Source organism: Terrapene carolina, unplaced genomic scaffold, assembly GCF_002925995.2.
Source record: "Terrapene carolina triunguis isolate 2854851 unplaced genomic scaffold, T_m_triunguis-2.0 Scaffold212, whole genome shotgun sequence".
NCBI classification, from domain to species: domain Eukaryota; kingdom Metazoa; phylum Chordata; order Testudines; family Emydidae; genus Terrapene; species Terrapene triunguis.
This window is the reverse complement of record NW_020664563.1, coordinates 3113980-3138038: the sequence shown is the minus strand read 5'-3', so window position 1 is coordinate 3138038 and position 24059 is coordinate 3113980. Positions and strand designations below refer to the sequence as shown.

Here is a 24059-nt window from a genome sequence, read left to right as displayed (position 1 = left end):
AAGGACACGAGAATGAGAGCAGCCCTGCCGTTGGAGAAGCGCATAGCAATTTGCACTGTGGAAGCTGGCTACCAAGTGTGCAGGGCCATTAATCGCATCCTGCTCAGAAAGGCCATGATTCTGGGCAACGTGCGTGAGATTGTGGATGGCTTCCCTAACTGCAGAGGGGTGATAGATGGCACGCATATTCTAATTCTGGCACCAGACCACGTAGCCATCGAGTACACTAATCGCAAGGGGTATTTTTCAATGGTTCTTCAGGCGCTTGTGAATCACTGTGGGCGTTTCACAGACATTGACGCAGGCTGGTCCGGAAAGGTGCATGACTCACGCATCTTTCGGAACATTGGCTTGTTCAAGAAGCTGCAAGCAGGGACTTTCTTCCCGGACCAGAAGATCACCCTGGGGGAAGTTGAAATGCCCATTGTGATCCTGGGAGACCCCGCCTACCCCTTAATGCCGTGGTTCATGAAGCCATACACGGGGCAACTTGACAGCAGCAAGGAGCGGTTCAACAACAGGCTGAGCAAGTGCAGAATGACTGTGGAGTGTGCATTCAGCCGTTTAAAAGCCCGCTGGTGATGCCTGTATGGGAAGCTGGACAGGGCCAATGATGATATTCCTATGCTTATAGCCGCGTGCTGTGCGCTCCATAATATTTGTGAAGGGAAGGGTGAAAGCTTCACTCAGGGCTGGACCGCAGAGGCTTAGCACCTGGAGGCTGAGTTTGAACAGCTGGAGACCAGGGCTATTAGAGGGGCCCAGCATGGGGCCATAAGGATCAGGGATGCTTTGAGGCAGCAATTTGAAGCTGAAAGCCAGTAATATTTGTTGCTATCCTCGGGATTGCAGTGCTTGTAATGCTAGGAGGTGATTGGTGCACATGATGCAAGAAGGGGCCTTAACATAGCTGTATGTATGTTGCTTTGCAGTGCTCTTTTTGCTTTCACTTAATAAAATTAAAGATTGCTTTCAAACAAACACAATTCTTTTATTGAAAGACAACAATCAGAGGAGAGAGTCAAACGAAAAAAATCATCAGCAGGGATGGGGGAATGGGGGAAATGGAAGGTCTCAAGAGGAGGAGGGGTCCCGGGATGGCTACAGATTTGTGTATGTCCAGGGATCATACCCAACCTTATCCTTTGGAGTATGATGCGGTGGGTGCTGTACTTCAGCAGGGCCAAACTGCAGATGGATGGGTGTTGAGTGCAGTGGGTATCGAGAGTCCAAACTGCTGGACTCTGAGGAGGGAGGAGTGGAATGATGCGGGTAAAGAGTGGAGCCAGGAGGTTGATAAGAGTGTGTTGGCTATATGTGTGTGTCTGGCAGGGGGGCGGAGTGCATGGGAAAGAGTTTTTTGCGACAGTGGCTGCAGAAGAGGGCGGACGCGGAGCTGCTTGGTTTGAAGAGCTAGTATCGCCTGGAGCATGTCCGCTTGGCACTCCATAACTGTTAAGAGCCGCTCAGTGGCTTCTTTCTGGTGTGCCGCATTCTCCTTTCGTTCCCTCTTCTCGCTGTCCCGCCACTCCTTCAATTCCTTTTTCTCGGCGGCAGAGTGCATTATAACCTCACGCATAAAGTCCTCCTTAGTTCTTCTTGGCTGCTTTTGAATTCTTCGCAACCGTTCTGCCGCCGATAAGGGAGGCTGGCCTCCCAAGGTCATCTCTGAGAAGTTTTAAATGTAACATTTTACAGAAGCAGTGTTGTTTGCAACACAAACAACACTGTTTCAGTGCTTTAAAACACAGCCAGTACTCACACACCTGACACTAACTGGCTGACCCCAGGCAAGCACACATAAGCCACAAGACCCCCAAAATGGTGATTAGCTGCAGGGGCAGGGTAAATCACTGTTCCTGGACCCTCCTGTACACTGGGCACATGGCTCTTGGGCACTTGGGGAGAGCCGGCACTGTAGGGGAAGCCTGATAATCATTCCTGTCCCCACACTTTCCACAGGAGATGATCATTATGGAAGATATTTCGCTGCTGAGGGTGAGTAGAGAATCAAGGGGAGGGTCTTCTCCAAGCCTGCGGCTTCTGCCCTGGCCCCTATGCTGCTAGCCTGTGTGCAGCTATGGTTCCCCTCCCTCCCCCCCCCGCCCGTGACGGCACAGTGGCGTGGGAAAGTTAATTAATGGGGCAAGAAACAAAGCAGCTCTGCCAAGGAACCTGTGGGAGCGGATTGCCCAGTATCGCCACGAGAGTTTCCTGGAGATCTTCTGAGGGAGATTCCCGTGAAGTGAGGGAGTGTATCAACAGCCTGTTCTGCCACTCAAACTAGGCATGAGGTGGGAGACAAGCCTGCTGTCTGCAACCTTCCTGACCCCAACAACTCGCTTCAGCAATTCCCAAAATCACATCCACTTACCAGGGGCCTCCTCTCCTGTCTGCGGTTCGCCAATATCTGACTGCTGTGACTGGCTAGGCTCCTCCAGGGTAGAAAAGAGCTCCCAACTGTATGCATCTCTGGCCTCCGAGTCCTCCTCTGCCTCTGGTTCCCCCTCCCCCTCTTCATCCAAGATTGGCTCCTCCTGCTACTCTCAGCTGGCAATGAAGCCAATGAAGTATCCACAGGGGACTTTGCAGTGGAGGTCGGGTCACCATCGAGTATCACGTCCAGCTCTTTGTAGAACCGGCAGCTCGTGAGTGTAGCACTGGAGAGGTGGTTTGCCTCCTCCACTAATTTTTTCCCTGGGTGTTCCAGCCAGCAAGAATTTGAAGAACAGCTAGCCAAAGTCTAAATAATATGGGTGAACTAGAGTGCCTCGTATTACATGAGGATATTGATATAGTAATAGCAAAAAATGTTTTAAGTACATCAGAAGCAGGAAGCCTGCTAAACAACCAGTGGGGCCACTGAACGATCAAGATGCTAAAGGAGCACTCAAAGACGATAAGGCCATTGCGAAGAAACTAAATGAATTCTTTGCATCAGTTTTCACAGCTGAGGATGTGAGGGAGATTCCCAAACCTGAGCCATTCTTTTTAGGTGGCAAATCTGAGGAACTGTCCCAGATTGAGGTGTCATTAGAGGAGGTTTCGGAACAAATTTATAAACTCAACAGTAATAAGTCACCAGGACTAGCTGGTATTCACCCAAGAGTTCTGAAGGCACTCAAATGTGAAATTGCAGAACTACTAACTCTAGTCTGTAACCTATCATTTAAATCAGTTTCTGTACTAAATGACTGGGGGATAGCTAATGTGACACAAATTTTTAAAAAGGGCTCTGGAGGTGATCCCTGCAATTACAGGCCTGACTTCAGTACCAGGCAAACTGGTTGAAACTATAGTAAAGAACAAAATTGTCAGACACATAGATGAACATAATTTGTTGGGGAAGAGTCAACATGGTTTTTGTAAAGGGAAATCATGCCTCACCAACCTACTAGAATTCTTTGAGGGGGCAAAGCATGTGGACAAGGGGGATCCAGTGGTTATGTGTACTTAGATTTTCAGAAAGCCTTTGACAAGGTCCCTCACCAAAGGCTCTTAAGCAAAGTAAGCTGTCATGGGATCAAGAGGGAAGGTCCTCTCATGGATCGGTAACTGGTTAAAAGATAGGAAACAAAGGGTAGGAATAAAGGGTCAGTTTTCAGACTGGAGAGTGGTAAATAGTGGTGTCCCCTAGGGGACTGTAATGGGCCTAGTCCTATTCAACATATTCATAAATAATCTGGAAAAAGGAGTAAATAGTGAGGTGGCAAAATTTGCAGATGATACAAAACTACTCAAGATAGTTAAGTCCCAAGCAGACTGCAAGGAGCTATTAAAGGATCTCTCAAAACTGGGTGACGGCAATAAAGTGGCAGATGAAATTCAACGTTGATAAATGCAAAGTAATGTACATTGGAAAACATAATCCCAACTATACATGTAAAATGATGGGGTCTAAATTAGCTGTTAGCACTCAAGAAAGAGATATTGGAGCTATAGTTCTCTGAAAACATCCACTCAATGTGCAGCAGCAGTCAAAAAAGCAAACAGAATGTTGGGAATCGTTAAGAAAGGGATAGATAATAAGACAGACAATATCATATTGCCTCTATATAAATCCATGATACGCCCACAGCTTGAATACTGCGTGCAGATGTGGCCGCCTCATCTCCAAAAAAGATGTATTGGAATTGGAAAAGGTTCAGAAAAGCGTGACAAAAATGATTCGGGTTATCCATGTGAGGAGCAATTAATAAGACTGGGAATTTTCAGCTGGGAAAAGAAACGACTAAAGGGGGATATGATAGAGGTCTATAAAATCATGACTGGTGTGGAGAAAGTAAATAAGGAAGTGTTATTTACTCCTTCTCATAACACACGAACTAGGGATCACCAAATGAAATTAACAGGCAGCAGGAAGTACAAAATACAAAAGGAAGTATTTTTTTACACAGTGCACAGTCAACCTGTGGAACTCCTTGCCACACGATGTTTTGAAGGACAAGACCCTAATAGGGTTCAAAAAAGAACTAGATAAATTCATGGAGGATAGGTCCATCAATGACTATTAGCCAGGATGGGCAGGGATGGTGTCCCTAGCCTCTGCTTGCCAGAAACCTTCACCACATTCTATGGCAGCTGACTTTAGGCAGTCTCAGGGCCTCCTTAGAATGGAAGCAGACACCTTGCAGATCCCTCTGGAGGAGGCCAAAGATCCACAACACAAGCTGCTAGATATTTTGCAGTCTGCAACACCCTCCAGAGTGATGCTACCTATTAATGAGGCTCTTCTGGATCTGGCGAAAACTATCTGGCACCTGCCACTATTCCATCAAGGTGCAAAAGGATTGATAAGTACGATGTGCCCCTTAAGGATTCTGACTTTTTATTTTCCCATCCACTCCTAACTTCCTAGTAGTGGATGTGGTGAATGAAAGGGGTAGGCAGCATTTTTCAAGTCTACCCCTTATGACAAGGATCAAAGGTGGCTGGATCTCTTTGGACAAAAGTCTTACTTGGCAGGGTTGCAGAAGTTCTGGATCGCAAGATACCATACCAAGTATGGTCAACATACAACTTTTACTAATTATAACATCTGCAGGGAGCAGTTCCAGTCTGTCGTTGCCGAGGGTCAGCTGTTGGCCAGAACAGCTCTCCGAGAGTCTCTAGTTGCTGCAGATAGTGCTGCCACATCCATCTCCGTTGCAGTAGTTATGCATAGGGTATCATGGCTCCAACTTTTGGAATTTCTAAAGAGGTTCAGAACACAGTAGAGGGCCTCCTTTTGATGGTCATAAGCTTTTCTTGGAGACACAAATGACTCCCTGCACACGTTGAAGGGCTCTGGGGCTACCGTACATTCCTTGGGCATTTACACACCTACGAGCAAGAAATGTTTTAGTAGGTCTCAGGCTGCCCAGAGGTCATGCCCTGCTCAGGTCTTGGAATACCATTGAACCCCAGAACCTCCCAGAGAGAGAGACAGGTTTCAGAGGAAGAGGGCTGCACAGCTGCCCTCCATGACCACCCAGGCTTCATCTAAACAGTTTTGATGGGTTGGTCTAGGGTTCGACAATGACTCTGGATTTACAGTTTCTGTGCTCTAGCCTACCTCCCTGCCTTTGGGGACTGTCTTGTCCATTCTGACCAGGCTTGGGAGTGAATCACCGTGGACTAATGATTCTTGAAGGTCATAACATCGGGATATACTATCCAGTGTGTCACTCCCCCCTTCCCATCTGTCTTCAGGGACCCCCCTCACAAATTTATACTGAGGCAAGAAGTAGACTTTCTCCTCTGACTAGGAACGATAGAACCCTTCCCCTAGGGTTAGGGGCTTCTACTCAAAATATTTCCTAGGGCCAGAGGAGGACAGAGGTTGGAGGTTGATTTTTGGATCTGAGACTGATCAACAAATTCGTGAAGCCTCAAAAGTTCAGGATGATGCCTCTAGCACTTTAATTCTTCTTCGAGTGCTGTCCCTGTGGGTGCTCTACTCCAGGTGTCGGTGCGTCCCGGCACCGTTGATCGGAGATCTTCGGTAGCAGTGCCTGGTTGGGACGCACGCACTCAGCTGCTGTCTCACGGTGGCGTTAGGGTCTGCCTGAGCGCATGCGTCCCGCACCCCCCTCAGTTCCTTCTCAGCCGTCCTCGGCTGAATATGAGACTCGGGGCAGTGCTGAACCTCTTCCCTGGTCACTGAAGGAAATAAGTAAAAAGAAATAGAAATAGTTAGACAGAAATATCCCAGTTCTCTCCCTTCCTTTAGAATAGTTCGTTAGTTTAAAAAAAAAAAAAGGAAAAAAAAGTTTTCTCTCCCGTTCGACTCCCGTTGAGACTCTCCCCCAGGCAATCATAGTCAATGATGCCGGGGTCCCCGGGCTTTAAGAAATGCGACTCCTGCAAGGAACCTATACTGCGGTCTGACGGACACTCACGGTATGTGAAGTGCCTCGGCAAGATACACGTGCCTGCTAAGTGTATCCATTGTACCAGCCTGAAAACCAGGGCTCGTCGTGACAGGGACTTGTGGCTAAAAATGCTCCTGATAGAGAAATCTCTGCAGCCGTCTATGGAGATGGGCACAAGTAAACCCTGTCCCTCACGCGTCCCTGCTAGGTCGGGCGATCAGGAGCGCGGCTTCACTCTCTCAAGTGAGGAGGCAGGAAGCCCCAATGTCTCCGCACAGAGACTTTCAAAAGGGTAAAGGGTCTCCGGCGAGATCTTTACCCTTGATGCTGACAGCGCCAAAAGCAGGCACCTCCAACCGCCCCAGCACCTCAGCCATGGCTCACACGGGGTGCAAAAGCAGGGACCCGACTTCCCACAGAGGGAAGCTCTCCTTGGCACCGGTCCCGTCGGCACTGAAGATGGACCCGGTACTGGCAGCGCATTCTACCCCGGCACCGAGTCTGTCCATCACCCCCACAGCAGACACGGACCCCATGCAGGGTGCCTATAAACGGCCCATGGCACCCATGAAAGCTAAACAAAAGTCGCTGTGGGCTTCCGCTCATGCTCCATGCCCAGCAGGACCACAGCCCATGGAGCAGCAGCAATTTTTGCATCAAGATGACATCTCTGTGGCCCCTGAGCCTGACTCTCTGCTCCTTGACACACAGCGCTCAGTGTTTGAACAGCCATTCTCGCCACCCAACCTGGCTACCCCCACTGACAGGGAGAGTGACATGCAGCAGCAGGCAGAGTTCTCCCCGCCTGATTCTCCTCCTCCACCAGAGCCATATCTATCTCAAGGCATGGCACCTCACAAGAACCAGCCTCAGTTTCCCTACTTTGTCCCCCCGTGGGCAGGGCCTCACTTTTCTTACCCTGTGCTTTGGCCTCAGTGGTACCCTTGGTCAACTCCTGCTGCCACTCCTCCTCGCGGCCCTTCCACCAGATCGCAAGCCCATTCTGCGCCTCTGTCTCCAGCTCCATCTACATCTAGAGCTCCTGGACCCCCTCTTGAAGAGGTGGGCTATGAACCCTTCCCTGATTCACCAGCTCCTGACTCTCCATCAGCTGCAGATGAAGTCCTCATGCCTCCACCGCCACAAAATGTGGAGGACTTTAAGCAATTCCAGGAACTTTTCAAGCAGGTGGCACTCAGCCAGGACATTCCTTTTGGAGGAAGTCCAGGAGACACAACACAGACTCCTCAAAATCCTCCAACCCTCTGCGCCCTCAAAGATCGTGCTACCCATAAACAAAGCCCTCTTAGAACCAGCTGACACTCTCTGGCAGACCCCTGCCTCCATCCCACCAACAAGGAAAAAGGCTGAACGTAAATATTATGTTCCCACTAAGGATGTGTAGATTTCTTTTTTTCCCCACCCATAACCAAACTCTCTTGTAGTGGATGTAGTGACACAGAACAAAACAGCCACAATACCGGCCCACTCCGCAAGACAAGGACCTCAAACGGCTTGACCTCCTGGCCGCAAGGTTTATACCTCCTCCACTTTGCAATTTAGAATTGCAAATTACTTCGCCCTCCTTGCAAGCTATGACTATGACAATTACAACAAGCTCTTTGATTTTACCTCCCATATCCTGGAGGACAGGAGACGGACTTTAAGTCAGGCCTTGTCGAAGGTCAATTGGTGTCCAGGACGGCACTACAAGCATCCCTGGACATGGCAGACACAGCAGCCCACACTACTGCAACTGCGGTGGTGATGCACAGGTCTTCCTGGCTGTCTGCATCCGGTGTCCCCAAAGATCTGCAGACCAAAGTGGAGGACCGTCCCTTTGACAAAGATAAACTTTTTTCTAAAAAAACTGACTAAGTCCTTCACACTATGAAAGACTCTAGACACTCCCTGCGCACACTGGGTATATACCCGTCCCTCCCCAGGAGACAACATCATTAACCTTATTAGAGGCCTTGCGCACAACAATATCACCGGCCCCAGTCCAGACCATATGATGTTGGGAAGCACCACAACAGATCTTGTAGGCGCAGACAAAACCATGCGCAACCAGCTACCTCCCACCCAGCGAGAAACAAACAGCAATTTTGAAGTGTTTGTCGGGGGTCTGCGAAACCGCCCATTGACTCTGCCGCTTATTTGGCCACCACCTCCAGTTTTTCCGCTATGTCTGGCAACAGGTCACACAGGACCGCTGGGTCCTGGAAATAGTTCAATCAGGTTACTCCATCCCTTTCATATCCTGCCCGCACACCCTTCCCTGTCCCTCTTCAGGGTGCTCACAAGCACCTACTTCGCGTAGAAGTGGCTCATCTTTTACAGCTAGGTGCAGTGGAACCTGTACCAATGCAACATCGGGGAAAAGGGTTCTACTCCCACTACTTTCTGACCCAAAAGAAAAGCGGGGGATGGAGACCTATACTGGACCTACGCCGAGTGAACAAATTTGTACGTGTACAGAAATTCAAGATGGTCACATTGGACACAATAATACCCGCGCTAGAACAAGGGGACTGGTTTACAGCCCTCGACCTACAAGATGCCTATTTTCACATATCCAGCACACAGACACTTCCTGCGATTCACAATCGGACACAACCATTTTCAATACAGAGTGCTTCCATTCAGACTCTCCACAGCACCGAGAGTATTCTCCAAGACCCTAGCTGTAGTTGCGGCCAACCTCTGCAAACACGGGATTATACTTTTCCCCTACCTAGACGACTGCCTTATCAAAGGCGGCTCATACGACAAGACATTAAAGGCGACGCGTTTTATCATCTCCCTCTTCCACAGTCTAGGTCTGCAAATAAACTTCCAAAAATCCACCTTGATACCCACACAGCAGATCGAGTTCATTGGCGCTCACCTGGACTCAATTCGAACCAGAGCCTTGCTCCCACACAACAGATTCCTCACTATTACGCTCTCATACACACGCTCTCTGTTCGCTCCAGAATACGGGCACGAACCTGCCTACAGCTTCTTTACCACATGGCAGCCACCACCTTTGTGGTCAAATATGCCAGACTGCACATGAAATGTCTTCAGGGTTGGCTCAACTCCAACTACAAACCCAGCAGACACAGCTTCTGCATGACACTAACTCTTCCAGCAAACGTATTGGCCATCCTACAATGGTGGACAAAACCAGAAAACCTGCTCTCCCAGGATAACGGTCGGCTTCTCCATCCGCAGCTCCAGAAACTCCAACTGACGGTGTGGTTCCTTCATGGTTTCAAACCCACGAATTAGCTTGTTCAGAGCAGGTCCAATACGTTGTCCTGCACAGTAGAAGAGACTCTACTTGTAAGACTTACCTGCAAAAGTGGTTCTCCATATGGTGCTTCCACAGATGCTTGACACCCCAGACCCTGACCCTCCCTGATATCTTAGACTACCTTTTAAAACTAAAACAGGACGGGCTCTCGCTCAGCTCTGTTAGAGTACACCTTGCGGCTCTCACCACCTTCCATGATCCACTGAACGGATATTCACTTTTTGCCCACCCCACCATAACACACTTCCTCACGGGCCTTCAAAATCCCTACCCTGAGATTCACCCACCAGCAGCCTCCTGGAATCTCACCCTAGTTCTCCGAGGCCTCCCTTAAAGCCCCTGGCTACCTCATCCATGCTCCACATGTCTATGAAAGTAGTTTTCTTGGTTGCCATAACGTCAGTGAGAGGGGTCGGTGAAATAAGCACCCTGATGGCCTACCCTCCCGACACGATTTTCTCTAAAGACAAGGTTACAATGCGACCCCACCCCAAATTCCTCCCCAAGGTGGTGTCTACTTTCCAGCTTAACCAGCCAATACACTTACCTGCATTCTATCCCAAACCTCACAAGACTCCACAGGAAGTGGCATTACGTACCCTGGACGTAGGGTGACCAGATGTCCCAATTTTATAGGGACAGTCCCGATATTTGGGGCTTTTTCTTATATAGGCTCCTATTACCCCACCACCACCCCACCATCCTCTGTTCCGATTTTTCACACTTGCTGTCTGGTCACCCTACCTCGACGTCAGACGGGCAATTGCATTTTATCTAGACAGAACTAAGGCATTCCGTAAATCCCTTAAGCTATTTGTGTCCACTATCGAGAGATCAAAGGGTGCTGCTATTTCTAAGCAATGACTCTCCAAGTGGATCTCTGACTGCATCAGATCCTGCTACCAGACTCAGAATGCTCAACCACCCAAGGGCATCAGAACTCACTCTACTCGGGTGATATCAACATCCGTTGCATTCCTCCACAACGTACCTATTACCAGTATATGCAAGGCGGTCACGTGGACATCTGACCACACATTCGCCAAACATTATGCTACCACACAGGATACCACAGCAGATACCATAGTAGGCCACACTGTACTGTCTACCGTTATCACTGTCGCAACTCCAAAATCCCACCAACCATAGTGGGTACTGCTTCACATTCACCTGGAGTGGAGCACCCACAGGAACAGCACTCGAAGAAGAGAAGGTTACTCACCTTGCAGTAACTGAGGTTCTTCGAGGTGTGTCCCCCTGTGGATGCTCCCCTCTACTTTGGAGTACTAATCAGACAACTCTATGGTAGAGAAGGAACTGACGGGGGGGAGGGGGTGCGGAATGCGCACGCTCAGGCAGACCCTAACGATGCCGTGAAACAGCAGCTGAGTGCGTGCGTCCCGACCAGGCACTGCTACCGAAGCTCTCCGATCAATGGCGCTGGGATGCACAGTCGCCCGGAGTAGAACACCCACGGGGACACACATCTCGAAGAACCTCAGTTACTGCAAAGTGAGTAACCTTCTCTTCCTTTACTAGAGAATGGGGATTGGCTTTTGTCCTTCAACCTACAAGATGCCTACTTTCATATAACTATACACCCATCACACAGGAAATACTGACGATTCATCATAGGTCAAGATCATTTTCAGTATTGCGTGCTCCCCTTCGGCCTATCCTGAGCTCCAAGAGTATTTTCAAAGGTTCTAGTAGTAGTGGCAGCTTACCTTAGGCAGGAAGTGATATTGGTCTTCCTGTACTTCCACGACTGGCTACTCAAGAGCAACACCTTCGAGGCTGTGTTATTGCCACCCAGATGACCCTCGCTCTGTTCCAAGAGTTGGGCCTACAGCTGAATGTAAAGAAATCCATGCTGGTACATGTACAAAGGATACAGTTTATAAGAGTGTACTTGTACCTCCCTTTGGACAGATTAGTGACCTTGTTTGGTCTGGTAGGGACAATTCAGGGAAGCCCTTGGGTCACAATAAAGTACCGTCTTCAACGCATGGGCTGTGTGGCAGCTTGTATCTTTGTGACCAATCACACAAGGCTACACCTCTGCTGCTTCCAGGGTTGGCTTAAAAACTACCTATTCTCTGAACACGGTCACTTTGGACAGGTAGGTGACGGTCCCCTTGCACTTAAAAAACTCCCTAGACTGGTGGTAGGAGCAACGCAGCGTTTGTGCGTTTATCCCTTTCTGTCACCCAACCCCAACAGTGACTAACTCTGACGCTTCCCTGTTAGGATGCGGGACCCACCTCGACACCCTCATGGTTCAAGGCAGATGGACAGCCCACAAAACCAGTCTCCACATCAAACTGTTAGAGCTAGAAATCTCCCATCAAGGGCTCAAGAGGTGCATACACACTTGAAGTGGAGCACCCATAGGGGGACACATCTTGAAGAGCCATAGTCACAGCACAGGGCAAGTAAAATTTCTTTGTGGCATAGCTGAAAATAGACCCTCTGTATCTTGACTCATCATTTTGCGCCTTAATCCCAAGACCGTCTTCCTCCCATTTAGATAGGACTATTTGGAGATTCAGTATAGACTAGAAAAATTTCCATGCATGAGTATATTCTGTCCCTCTTTTATAAGTATGTTAAAACAGTGATCTATACTTTTAATGTTGGTGGAGAAGGATCTTACCAATACCTAAGGATCCTTTTAACAAACATTAGACTTCCCCTCTCACCCCCCAAAAAAAGTGGGCACAAAATAGTTTTAGGCACATGTTTTTAGATACACGAAGTAATGGCCTGACAAAGCTTTACGTGCAGTAAGGGGAGAAGTGCCGTTCTCTTTTATCACAATGTTATTCCAAAATGCGTTTCTCATGACAGGACCAGAACATCTGGCTGTACGTACCTGGATGACTGGAACCATTCCAGTGTACATTGGTGGTATTATACTCAGTCTTCTAACCAATAAAACCAGTTTAATCTTTAGCTACCATATGTCTTGGGCACACAAGTTTCTCCTTTCAGAAAAGTAAGACTTCAGTTCCTGCTCCCATGTTAATTTAGTGCTGTCAACCAAGTGCATAAGGTTGGTCACACATTGGAAAAATGTCAGTGTTTTGTGAGCTGTTTGTCAATTCATGATCTAAGGGAAGCTGGGAGCCAACACTTCTTACAAGGATCTTGTCACTTTAGTAGGTTCAAATGTCAGAAGAGACTATATTATGATCACCTGGTCTGATTTCCTGTATAACACAGGCCAGAGAATTTCACCCAAGGATTCTTGCATCTAGTACACATACTCCAATTCAACCACAGATCTTTTAGAAAGGCATCCAGTTCTGATTTAAAGACTCCAAGTGTTGGGAAAACTTACCATACTTGTTGGTAATCTGTGTAAAATGTGCATCTTATTTGCAGTTTGAACTTTGCTGACTTCATCTTCATTAAGTAACTAATAAATTGATTAACAAGTTAACTTAGACTGTTTGTACCAGTCTTTGAAGAAATATAAGGGTTAAGTGCTTAAGGTAGATTACTTAAGTCACAATTGATTTCATTATTCAGATGCCTGAGGTAGCATGCTTATGAAGAAAAAGTTATGTTATTTACCGTAAGTGGAGTTGAGAGAGAGATGTTCAGATCGTCCCCATGTTTTTTTCAGTAGGTCAGTTTCGCAAAGACAGCCAGGAGTGAAGGAGTTTGGCCATCATGTTTCCCTTTCTCAATGTGATCTTAGCACTGTGGGATGCATATATCAAGGCGTGTAGTCTTGTTCCTAGTTAATTATATGTGATTTCTGGAACTATGCAGTATAGCATTCTACAGTAGTAATAGTAATATAATAATATCACCAAGCTCTTATAGTGCTTTTCATCAGAAGTTCTAAAAGGGCTTTAGAAAGAATCATATTTTATAGAGGGGGAAACCGAGGCACAGAGGTGAATGACTTGCCCAAGGTCACCCAGCAGGCCGGGTGGCAGAGCTGGAAATAGAAACCCAAGTCTCTTTGCCCTAGTCCAGAGCTCTATCCACTATGCAGCATTGCCTGCCAGTAGTGTAACTCTGTAGAGAGAATACTTTTGGAGAACCCCAGCTACCTTAAGTAATCTAGTTATATTTGCACAAAATGAATTTTTGGTGAAGTAGAAGCTACTTGGAGGTAATTTTTAATATGGCAGCAATCAACAAAATGCGGTCTCATGCAAAGGTTTATAATATTCCATTCTTCTCCTTCGCAAAATTGCCTTTGCAAGTCTCCCTGAGTTGGAACGTCATGCAGTGACTTACAAATCCTAGAGCCATTTCAAATCCATTAATAATCAATCATTAGGGCCATGACAGTGCATCAGCTGAAGAACAGAACAATTGAACCACGATTGTAAAAAGGCCCCAGTTATTAATTCTTTTTTTTCTGCCTTGCCTGGGGAGCCCTGCAGACCAGAGAAGTCCAGAATGTCTGTAGCACTTAGCAGTACACAGACCTTCCCCCTCACCCACACTTCTTCCTCTCAATAAGCCCACCATGTTATATAAAAGAGAGCAACACAGGTCAGTCTGAAGCTTCTCCTGCTCTTGGAAAAGGCTCCCCTGGTCACTTGTGGAGCCTTTATGGTCCTTGTGTGCCACTGTAGCAGAATCTGCATGTAACACTTTTTGTTTATTTAAAAAAAAAAAAAAAAAAAAAAGATTGTGTCTGGGCTCTCTCTGTCTCTCAGTGACTCCCAATCACATGTAATTGGTTCCAAGTAAAAAGATGCATTTTTCTAACAGCCCTGGAAACACAGTGACTGGGGAGTTTTCTTTCTTTCCCTCATATCCCCACTTGTCTTAAAGATTCTCTAGGCCAAATTGTTATCTTATTTATGCCTGCCCAATGCCATTGTCTCAAGAATAATTTCATATGCAACCTCTTTGCCTTTGATGGGTTTATACAGGTATAACTGATTGGAATTTACTAAATCTTTGTTGATGCTGCATCAGAAGGAATAGAATCTGGCTCTCTGCTGTGTTGGCTTTCACTTAGTGAAATGTGGTAAACTGTATTACTGAAGTCAGCCGATGAAGTGCTGAATATACAGAGCAGTACTGCTGTATAAAAAGGTATGCAGCTCAATGGTCTACACAGGCACATTAACCCACAGCACGAGTGTGCTTTAGAAATCGCATCCCAGTAGAGTGTCTTCTCCTACTGTTGATGCAAGCCCTAAATGACTAGCCAAAAGTTACACAGGAAGTCTTGGAATTGAACCCAGATCCCCTGTGTTGCAGTCTGGTACTTTAACTAATTCTGTTGTGGTTTTGTTGAAGGGAGTGGTAAAATAAGGTCTGTAAATAAATCTGATTCTACATGTTGGCTTGGAGTGCCATAATCTCTATGCTAAATGGGATGGGATGGCGCTCTTGACCTTTTAAGATGCTTCCTTTCACACATCTCTTAGGAAATTGCACAGGAAATACCTCTGAATCAGATGGGGAAGACTGCTGTCTGTGCAAGGTGTTCCCATTTGGGTTATCTGAGGATTCAGTTTACACCTTTTTCTCTGCAGTTCTTTAATACTGCAGTGGCAGTAGGTGCTTGTTTCAGGAGGGCAAACTTTGAATCTGAATTAGTACTTCTGAGCTCTTGCCTGTAAACTTGCCAGTCTACTACAGAGAGACGGGATTTGAAGAGGCAATTTTCTGAAGGAGAAAGGAAGGCTACTTTACCATGGAATTCTCTGAATCTATTGCCCTTGCAGATCCACCTTGACTTTCCCTCCTTCCTCACCTCTTTAGAGGCTTAAGCAGAATGTTGTTCAGGCAGAGCGGAGCAGAGGTATGTCTGTCGACATGGCCCTTTTGTCACCTAGATTAGAATGTTTTCAGATCAGTAATTAAGGTGTACTCATGACCAGAATGGTTAACTGCTTTTAAGTGGTTCTGGGACTCCTGAGAAATGGCATGTGACTTCTACAGTATGATCTGCAGAGGAAATGTATTCAGAAAACTCTATTTACTGGTAAGTAATGTTTCTTGTTTTGGAATTCATAAATATGTGAGAAATGTACATCTTCAGTTTTAATCTTCTGGGCCATATTTTTTTGTCACATAGGAAAGTTACATGTCACAATCAATTAATTTTTTCCCTTTTTTTGCTTTGTGTTTTAAGTAACAAGCCAAACCCCAACCAGATCAATGTAAATAATGTCAAACCAGGAGTGGTAAATGGTACAGGAGGACAGGCACAGAACACGGGAGCAGGACGGGCCTGTGAAAGCTGCTATAGTAAGTGATTTGCAATTGTGCAAGAGCAGCAGAAGTACTCTAGCACTAAGACTAAAGTAAAGCTTTAATAAGCTACCATGCAGGGTGGGGTGGGTGAAATAGGCAGGGTTTTTCTTTACATAAATGTTTCTAAGTTTTTAGAGTGGGTGGATTTTATTGTAAATAGCTGTAAGAGCTGATGTTTCCTGTGAAATAATAGATGGCTCCTGAGTGAAGACAAGTATTTAATTCATTGGAGAGCTTTATAATGTTTTCACAGCTTTATAATGGTAGTGGAAAGTCCAAAGAGCATGGTTACATCCTTGTATTCACTATGGTCTTATCGGCTAATATGTCTTGGTCTAATAGGCTTCCCTCTCCTTTATGGAGAGCCTTTTAGATGTGCTAAAACGTAGGACTGTATGGAGAGTCAAAATGACTGACTCTCTTTCTCTTCCCTAAGTAAAGTTGGGGAGGGGATTTCTAAAATAGAGGGGAAAAGTTACAGTTCCCCCCACCTATGCAAAAGGGGTGGTTGTGTTTCGGAGTTACAGCATAAAATATCTCAAAGTCATTACCAGGAAGTTTCCCCATCCTAATGACTCTTACTCATTTTACTGTTTCAAATGATATACTACAGAGTATAATTACTTGAGCTAAGGCCATTATAAGAGACAAGGTGGGGGAGGTAATATCTTTTATTGGACCAACTTCTGTTGGTGAGAGAAACAAGCTTCTGAATTTATACAGAGCTTTTCTTCTGTGTAGCTCGAAAGCTTCTCTCTCTCTCTCTCACCAACAGAAGTTGGTTCAATAAAAAAATTTACCTCACTACCTTGTCTTTCTAATATCCTGGGATCACCATGGCTATAACAACACTGCATAATGCCATTATAAAACATTTAATGATGATGGAATTTGCCTCATTTTTGATACAACAGGCTTATGATCTAGTTTTGTTACCTTGTGAAGCTGAAAGGTCTTTTTCTCCTTTGAGATTGTAAAGATGGTTGTAAAGGCTATAAACTTTGAAAATCAATTCTGTTTAAGAATATATATATATATATTTCCACCTTTATTATCCCTAGCCACACAGTCTTACCAGTGGTATTCTTGGGGTCCCCCTAACATGCAGTGTCGCCTCTGTGCATCCTGTTGGACATACTGGAAGAAATATGGTGGCTTGAAAATGCCAACGCGATTAGATGGAGAGAGACCAGGACCAAACCGCAATAATATGGTATGTGCATCCAGCGTAAAATAATATGGTATGTACATCCATTGCAGGAGGCTCAGTACTGCAGGTCAGGGAACCGAATGCTCATTCCAATGAACAGTAATGGAAAAAGTATCCCTTATTCCTGCCCCACACAACCACATCAAATAATATACAGTAGAACCTCAGAGTTATGAACACCAGAGTTACAAACTGACTGGTCAACCACATGCTTCCTTTGGAACCGGAAGTACGCAATCAGGCAGCAGCAGAGAGACACACACAAAAAAGCAAATACAGTACAGTACTGTGTTAAACATAAACTACTAAAAAAGGGAATGTTTAAAAACAAAACAAAAAAAAACAGACAAGGTAAGGAAACTGTTTCTGTGCTTGTTTCATTTAAATTAAGATGGTTAAAAGCAGCATTTTATTTTCTGCATACTAAAGTTTCAAAGATGTATTAAGTCAATGTTCAGTTGTAAACTTTTGAAAACTACCATAACGTTTTGTTCAGAGTTACAAACAGCCTCCATTCTCGAGGTGTTCATAGCTCTGAGGTTCTACTGTACAACTGTTTTAAAGCCTAAACCAACAGAATTATTAGTCAGAACTTGGCTTTTTTATGACATGGTAAGGGTCTGGCCTGTGCAATAATTGATAAGTCATCTTTGTCCACATGTAGTTAAGTATGTAAACCTTAGCCCAAGGCCAACCTTCCAAGATATTGAATGCTTAAATTGGTCCACATTAAAGTATAGGGCCAAAGTTTTCAAAAACGAATAGTGGCTAGGGAAGAGCAGCAGCAGTGCAGATGGGAGAAGATAGTAGGTTGTGTTGTGTTCTTAGCTTGTTGAGACTTCCCTCCTAATCTCTGCCTCCCACTCTTGTCCTTACCTCTATATCTGTGGTTTTCCTTCAGCCTGTATCAACTCCAAGCTCCTATCTCTGTCCCCAGGAGCCTTTCAGAAACTGAGTAGAAGCAAATACTTTACTTTGAGTGAGCATCCTTTAAAAATTTAGGAAAGAGGGGGTTGTATAGGAGGGTGTAGGTGGAAATGACTTTTAGAATGGACTATGTATGTGGTGTTAACTGATGCTGGTTTCTGGTGTTCTGCAAATTTCTAATAAAAATCAGTTGTGAACAATAAAAGTGCTTGTGCTTTTTCCCTTTTCCCAGAGTCTTCATGGTGTGCCAGTGCGAAACAGTGGGAGCCCCAAATTTGCCATGAAAACACGACAAGCTTTCTATCTGCATACAACAAAACTGACAAGGATTGCCAGACGCTTGTGTCGAGAGATCTTGCGTCCTTGGCATGCAGCAAGACATCCCCACCTGCCCATCAACAGTGCAGCAATCAAAGCAGAATGTGAGTATTTATCTAGACATCCAGCTACTTACTATGAAATTGGGAAACCAGAATTTGAGATTAATTCCTTTGGGAAAGACTTGAGTTAAATCTTTCAGAGGTACTGTGGCGAAGCACAGATGACCTGCTGTTACTTATTTCCTTTGCAGAAATGGCCTTAACTCATCACACTATTATCAAATAACACATTTGAAATTGCTCAGCTTTTTTTTAAGTGTCACTTGTTTGCCAGTATGCAGCACATTCCCTTGCCTGTGTGTACACTTGCCAAAACATGCACCTACTCTGTAAACATCCTTTTTTACTCGAAAGCTCTCCAGAGAAAAGTTGTTTTAGACTAAGTTAATGTCCAAGACTCCATTCATTTTTAATAAGAAAATAAATGTTTTCCCAAATCCCGATATTGTCTTCACAGGCACAGCACGCTTACCAGAAGCATCAGAAAATCCATTGTTGTTAAAGCAAGTTGTTCGAAAGCCTTTAGAAGCAGTACTCCGGTATTTAGGTAAATATGCTACAGGCTAATTCTCCTAACTGCTTGCGTATTTTCATACTGCTGGGTAAACTGATCTGGAAAAATAGGATCCGCTTCCCCCCAAATTTTGCCCATCTCTAGAAATAAATTAATAACCTTTGGTAAGGTCCTGAAACATTCAGTTTATATACTATTGTGTCCTTCTCTGGAACAGAGGAAAGTTCAAAATGGCCCCTGCAGCCTTTCTCCTCTTCACACTATGTAGAGGTGTGGTGGCTCAGCAGCCTACTACCCACCCTCCATCCTATATGCGAAACTCCTCTTTAGCAGTCATGAGGCAGCCTCCGGTGTCTGGGTGAGAGACCTTCTGCTTACAATCCATAAATGTGATCGGTGGGATGCAGTTGGCTCGTCCACAATCCCACTCTGGTACAGTCTTAATGTAACTCCTACAATGGGATCCACTGTGCAGCCTCTTCTCAAGTCTAAAAGGCCTAAGGATACAGAGCTTTCTCCATGAAGTGCTTATAGTAAGTGTTATGCAGCTCTGCTTTGGGCCTCTCCTTAGCATCATAATTACTGCACAGTAGGCAAACGTCTGAGAAGGATGTCACTAGAGTTTAACAGAAAATGAGTTGGCATTTGCTTGCTTGACCTTTCATGCCTTTGAGGGTAAAGATTCTGTAGTGGAAGAGGTTTAAGTGCAGAAATTATGGTCAGTGAAAGATTCATAGATTTCAAGGCCAGTAGGGACCATTGTGATCATCTAGTCAGACTTGGTGCATAACACAGGCCACAGAACTTCCCCAAAATAATTCCTAGATTGTTAGTTCTTGCATCCAACTACTGATCTCAAAAAAACATTTAGGTGCCAGAGGTGGTTCAGTAGGTAGTCCTCTTCCTCACAAGTGAGTTTGAATCATGATCCCAGGGTGCAGTTAGTATGTATTGTGCTGCTGGAGGTTCTGTCTTTCAGATTGCACATAAAAGAAAGGTCTTAATCACTTCTGACCATTTTAAAGCAGCCAAACAAAACCCCAGACTGCTTCCCTCTTTTACAAAAGTAGGGGAATTAATTCTTGTATCCTGTCCAAAAATTCCTTCTGCAGTTTTGTTTGGATACAGCATTCTTCTCCTCCTGTCCTAAGTAGTTTAGCATTGTTTTGTGCTGTTAAACATCCGACACAGTCTTCCTTAAGAGTGGATGGCATGATTTCAGGTGTGTATAGTTTGCAATGTGAAAAGTACTTTGGGATCTTTGAAACAAATGGCTGATATTTTATTAGCACCTTTTATCCAAGTATTTCAGTTAATAGAACTAAAATTGTGCTTAATTTGATCTGTTGCTGTTTCCTATAAATATATTGCTCTCTGCAAGTTGTTATATAATCACACCTGAACCATACATTGCCTTAAAGAAAGATCCCATATCTGGGAATGCTGTCAAATGAATATTGCAGTAACCCATGATATTTGTGCATTAATTGGCTATTGGTGCATGCCTTGAGTGTGTTATGGGGCAGAACGGTGAAGGCTCTATGACTTTACCACAGCCCGTGCTGGCATCAGAGTGGCTTATTAACTGTTTCTTTTGTATTTAAAAAAAATACGGTGCTTAATGTATTGCATCCTTCTCCTATTCAAAATATAAGGATAAGAGGAATAATGGGGGAAAGGCTACAAAAGCCCTTCTTGAAACATTTTTTATGTAGATTTTTTTTTATATCAGTTATTTTAACTTCCTCTTCTCTTATTACACCTCCACCCCGATATAACGTGACCCGATATAACATGAATTCGGATATAACGCGGTAAAGCAGTGCTCCGGGGGCGCGGGGCTGCGCGCTCCAGCGGATCAAAGCAAGTTCAATATAACGCGGTTTCACCTATAACGTGGTAAGATTTTTTTTTGGCTCCCGAGGACAGCGTTATATCTGGGTAGAGGTGTACTTAATGTTTGTTTTTGTAGGTAACTGAACTCCTTGACCCTGCTACCCTCTCTAGTGTCCTATGAACTAGCTCTCTCTTCACTGCAGTCTGTGGCCAGACAGCCACTGTCAACTCACTTTTTGTTGAAGTTGAAATTTAAGACTCCCAATTTTGTAATTAAATAACCATTGACTTTAAAGGGACCAGAGACCACAAACTGCTCCTGAGGGACTGGCAGGTTGTGCAGGTGGGGTCAGGGGCAGTTGTAAAACTGTCATGCTTCTTCCTGGGCCTGGTCTACACTAGGCTTTTATGTCGAATTTAGCGCCGTTATATCGAATTAACCCTGCACCCGTCCACACCAGGAAGCCATTTAGTTCGACATAGAGCTCTCTTTAAATCGATTTCTGTAATCCTCCCCAACGAGAGGAGTAGCGCTAAATTCGAAATGGCCATATCGAATTAGGCTAGGTGTGGATGGAAATCGACGCTAATAGCTCCGGGAGCTATCCCACAGTGCACCACTCTGTTGACGCTCTGGACAGCAGTCCGAGCTCGGATGCTCTGACCAGCCACACCCCCGGGAAAATTTGAATTCATTTTCCTGTCTGGGCAGTTTGAATCTCAGTTCCTGTTTGGACATCGAGGTGAGCTCAGCAGCAGTGGCAACGATGCAGAGCTCTCCAGCAGAGATGGCCGTGCAATCTAATAGAAAGAGGGCCCCAGCATGGACTGATCGGGAAGTCTTGGATCTCATCGCTGTGTGGGGCGATGAGTCCGTGCTTTCCGAGCTGCGCTTCAAAAGAAGGAATGCTAAGATCTACGAGAAGATCTCCAAAGCCATGGCAGAGAGAGGCTACAGCCGGGATGCAACGCAGTGCCGCGTGAAAATCAAGGAGCTGAGACAAGGCTACCAAAAAACCAAAGAGGCTAACGGACGATCCGGATCCCAGCCCCACACATCCCGTTTCTACGAGGCACTGCATTCCATCCTGGGAGCGGCCGCCACCACTACCCCACCCCTGACCGTGGACTCCGAGGATGGGATATTGTCCGCGGCCGGTTCCTCGTCGGACATGTTAGCGGACGGGGAAGATGAAGAAGGAGATGAGGAGGACGAGGCAGTCGACAGCGCTGGCACCGCTGATTTCCCCGACAGCCAGGAGCTCTTCATCACCCTTACCGAGATCCCGTACCAACCGTCCCCATCCCTTACCCCGGACACAGAATCAGGGGAAGGATCAAGCAGTAAGTGCTGTAAACATGTAAACATTTATTTAAAACAGAACGGTAATATTTATACTATTAACAATGTATATTTATAAAAGTGCTGTAAACTAGTAAAAAATAATCAGGTACAAAACAGGAATATTTACAAAGGTAACAAATGGGTTTTCATGATTTCTCTGTCTTAGGCTCTTCTCAATTTAGTCCCAAGTATTTTAAAAAATTTTCACAATGTCCGTTACTACATGATTCCGAGGCCAAAGACGCTCCACTCCATAGTCCCAGTGCACCTAGGCGAAAATCCGGTCAATGTGGCCAGGTATTGACGAGAAATCCTCGTAGGAGAACTCCTCGTAGGTCTCGTGGAGGTAGATCTCAAGCCTGTTTATGAGGTTCCGGGGTAGGGCGATCTTAGTGGGCCCTCCGTGGTAGCAGACATGTCCCCTCCACGCCACAATCAAGTACTCGGGGATCATGGCCCGACATAGCATGGCGGCATACGGCCCCGGTTTCTGCATGCTTTCCCGCAGCATGCGTTCTTTCTGGGTGTCCGGGATCCTCAGGAGGGTGATGTCGCTCATGACGCCCTGCTTTGAATTAGGGAGGGGAATGTTAGTATTGGGACTGCTTTACAGCCACGCGGTGGAGGGAGAGGGGCAGCATACAGGGATCTTTCCCTGGGACAGCCGCGAGGGGGTGGGACGGGGCAGAGTTGATGCTGTCCTGATTGCTGGCAGCAGAGACTGGCATTGCTTTCAATGTGAAAGGAGGCCAGTGCTACTGCTGGAGTTTTAAGCAGCCACAAGTCTATGGCTTACCATTATTGCCCGCTCCAGAAGTTCAGGTCTCCAGCCACAGTTCTCTGATCACTCCAAGACCACCGCAAGTCCACAGGCACTGAAGGCGACGGCCGAAAATTCGACCTTGTCCTGAGTGCGCATGTGAGAGGTGCAGTGCATGGTCTTGTTCACAGAGAAAGACTAGGTTCTTTGTATACAATTTCATTTATCTGTCTCAGGAATTCACTCCCTTTTTACAATTCACACAGACACATCTGCGACTGTCTCCCAACCCAGCCTGTCAGCACAGTCCCAGAGGCTAGCGCAGATTAGGCGGAGGAAGAAGAAGACGCGTGAAGACATGTTCTCAGAACTAATGGGCTGCTCCCGAGCCCAGGCAGCCCAGCAGACACAGTGGAGGGAGAACTTGTCACAAATGCACCGATCAGTCATGGAACGGGAGGAGAGGTGGCGTCAGGAGGACCAACAGGCTACTGAAAAGCTGCTTGGACTAATGAGGGAGCAAACGGACACGCTCCGGCGCCTTGTGGATGTTCTGCAAGACCGGAGGCAGGAGGACAGAGCCCCGCTGCAGTCTATCTGTAACCGCCCTCACCCGCCACCAAGTCACACACCACCCTCACCTAAAGTCCAAAGAAGGAGGGGCGGCAAGGGACGTTAAAACTTTCAGTCAACCCCTGCAGACTGCTCTAGCACTAGAAGGCTGACATTCCCCAAAATTTCATAAGTCCTTTCCTACCCACCTCACACAAGCCCCCGTCCAAGTTTCACCCCCCACGTTTCATGTCTGGTTCGCAATAAAATGTTTGTTTCTGTTCATTGCTGTTTCAGTCAGGTTCTTTTGAGGGAGAGTCTGTCTGGAGGGGGGGAAGGGGCTTGGTAATTGGACAGGACAGTGACCTTTAGCAGGGTACAGAGGCGGTGTCAGGTCCAGCATCAGGACACATACACAGTGCAGTCACTGGTTACCCTGGTCAGTCTGGGAGGTGTTTTTCATGTTCTCCATTGAAATAACCAGTCCACCAGTGCGGAGCCTGGCATTCCGGGAGTTTAGAAGCATCATTTGCATCAGAACACTGAACCCGCCCCCCGCCACAGTCTGCGTCCCCGGTTTAAAATATTCCCGCGAAAACAGCAACACAGACAACGGTGTTCATTAACAAAATCGAAATGAT

The 24059-nt window shown here is 46.1% G+C and overlaps 1 protein-coding gene across 3 annotated transcripts in view; it reads left to right on the top strand.

The window, feature by feature from the left end:
* Window positions 1–24059, top strand: part of LOC112107419 (metastasis-associated protein MTA1) — a 160933-nt gene that overhangs the window by 94106 nt on the left and 42768 nt on the right. For 2 of the 3 annotated variants that reach the window (XM_026656152.1, XM_026656150.1), the window contains exons 12-15: window positions 15773–15888; window positions 16956–17107; window positions 18264–18453; window positions 18869–18958. In XM_026656152.1, coding sequence (XP_026511937.1) covers window positions 15773–15888; window positions 16956–17107; window positions 18264–18453; window positions 18869–18958 — 548 coding nt within the window. Of the gene's footprint in view, window positions 1–15772; window positions 15889–16955; window positions 17108–18263; window positions 18454–18868; window positions 18959–24059 lie in introns of those variants that run through there. The other variant, XM_026656151.1, reaches the window with a different exon arrangement.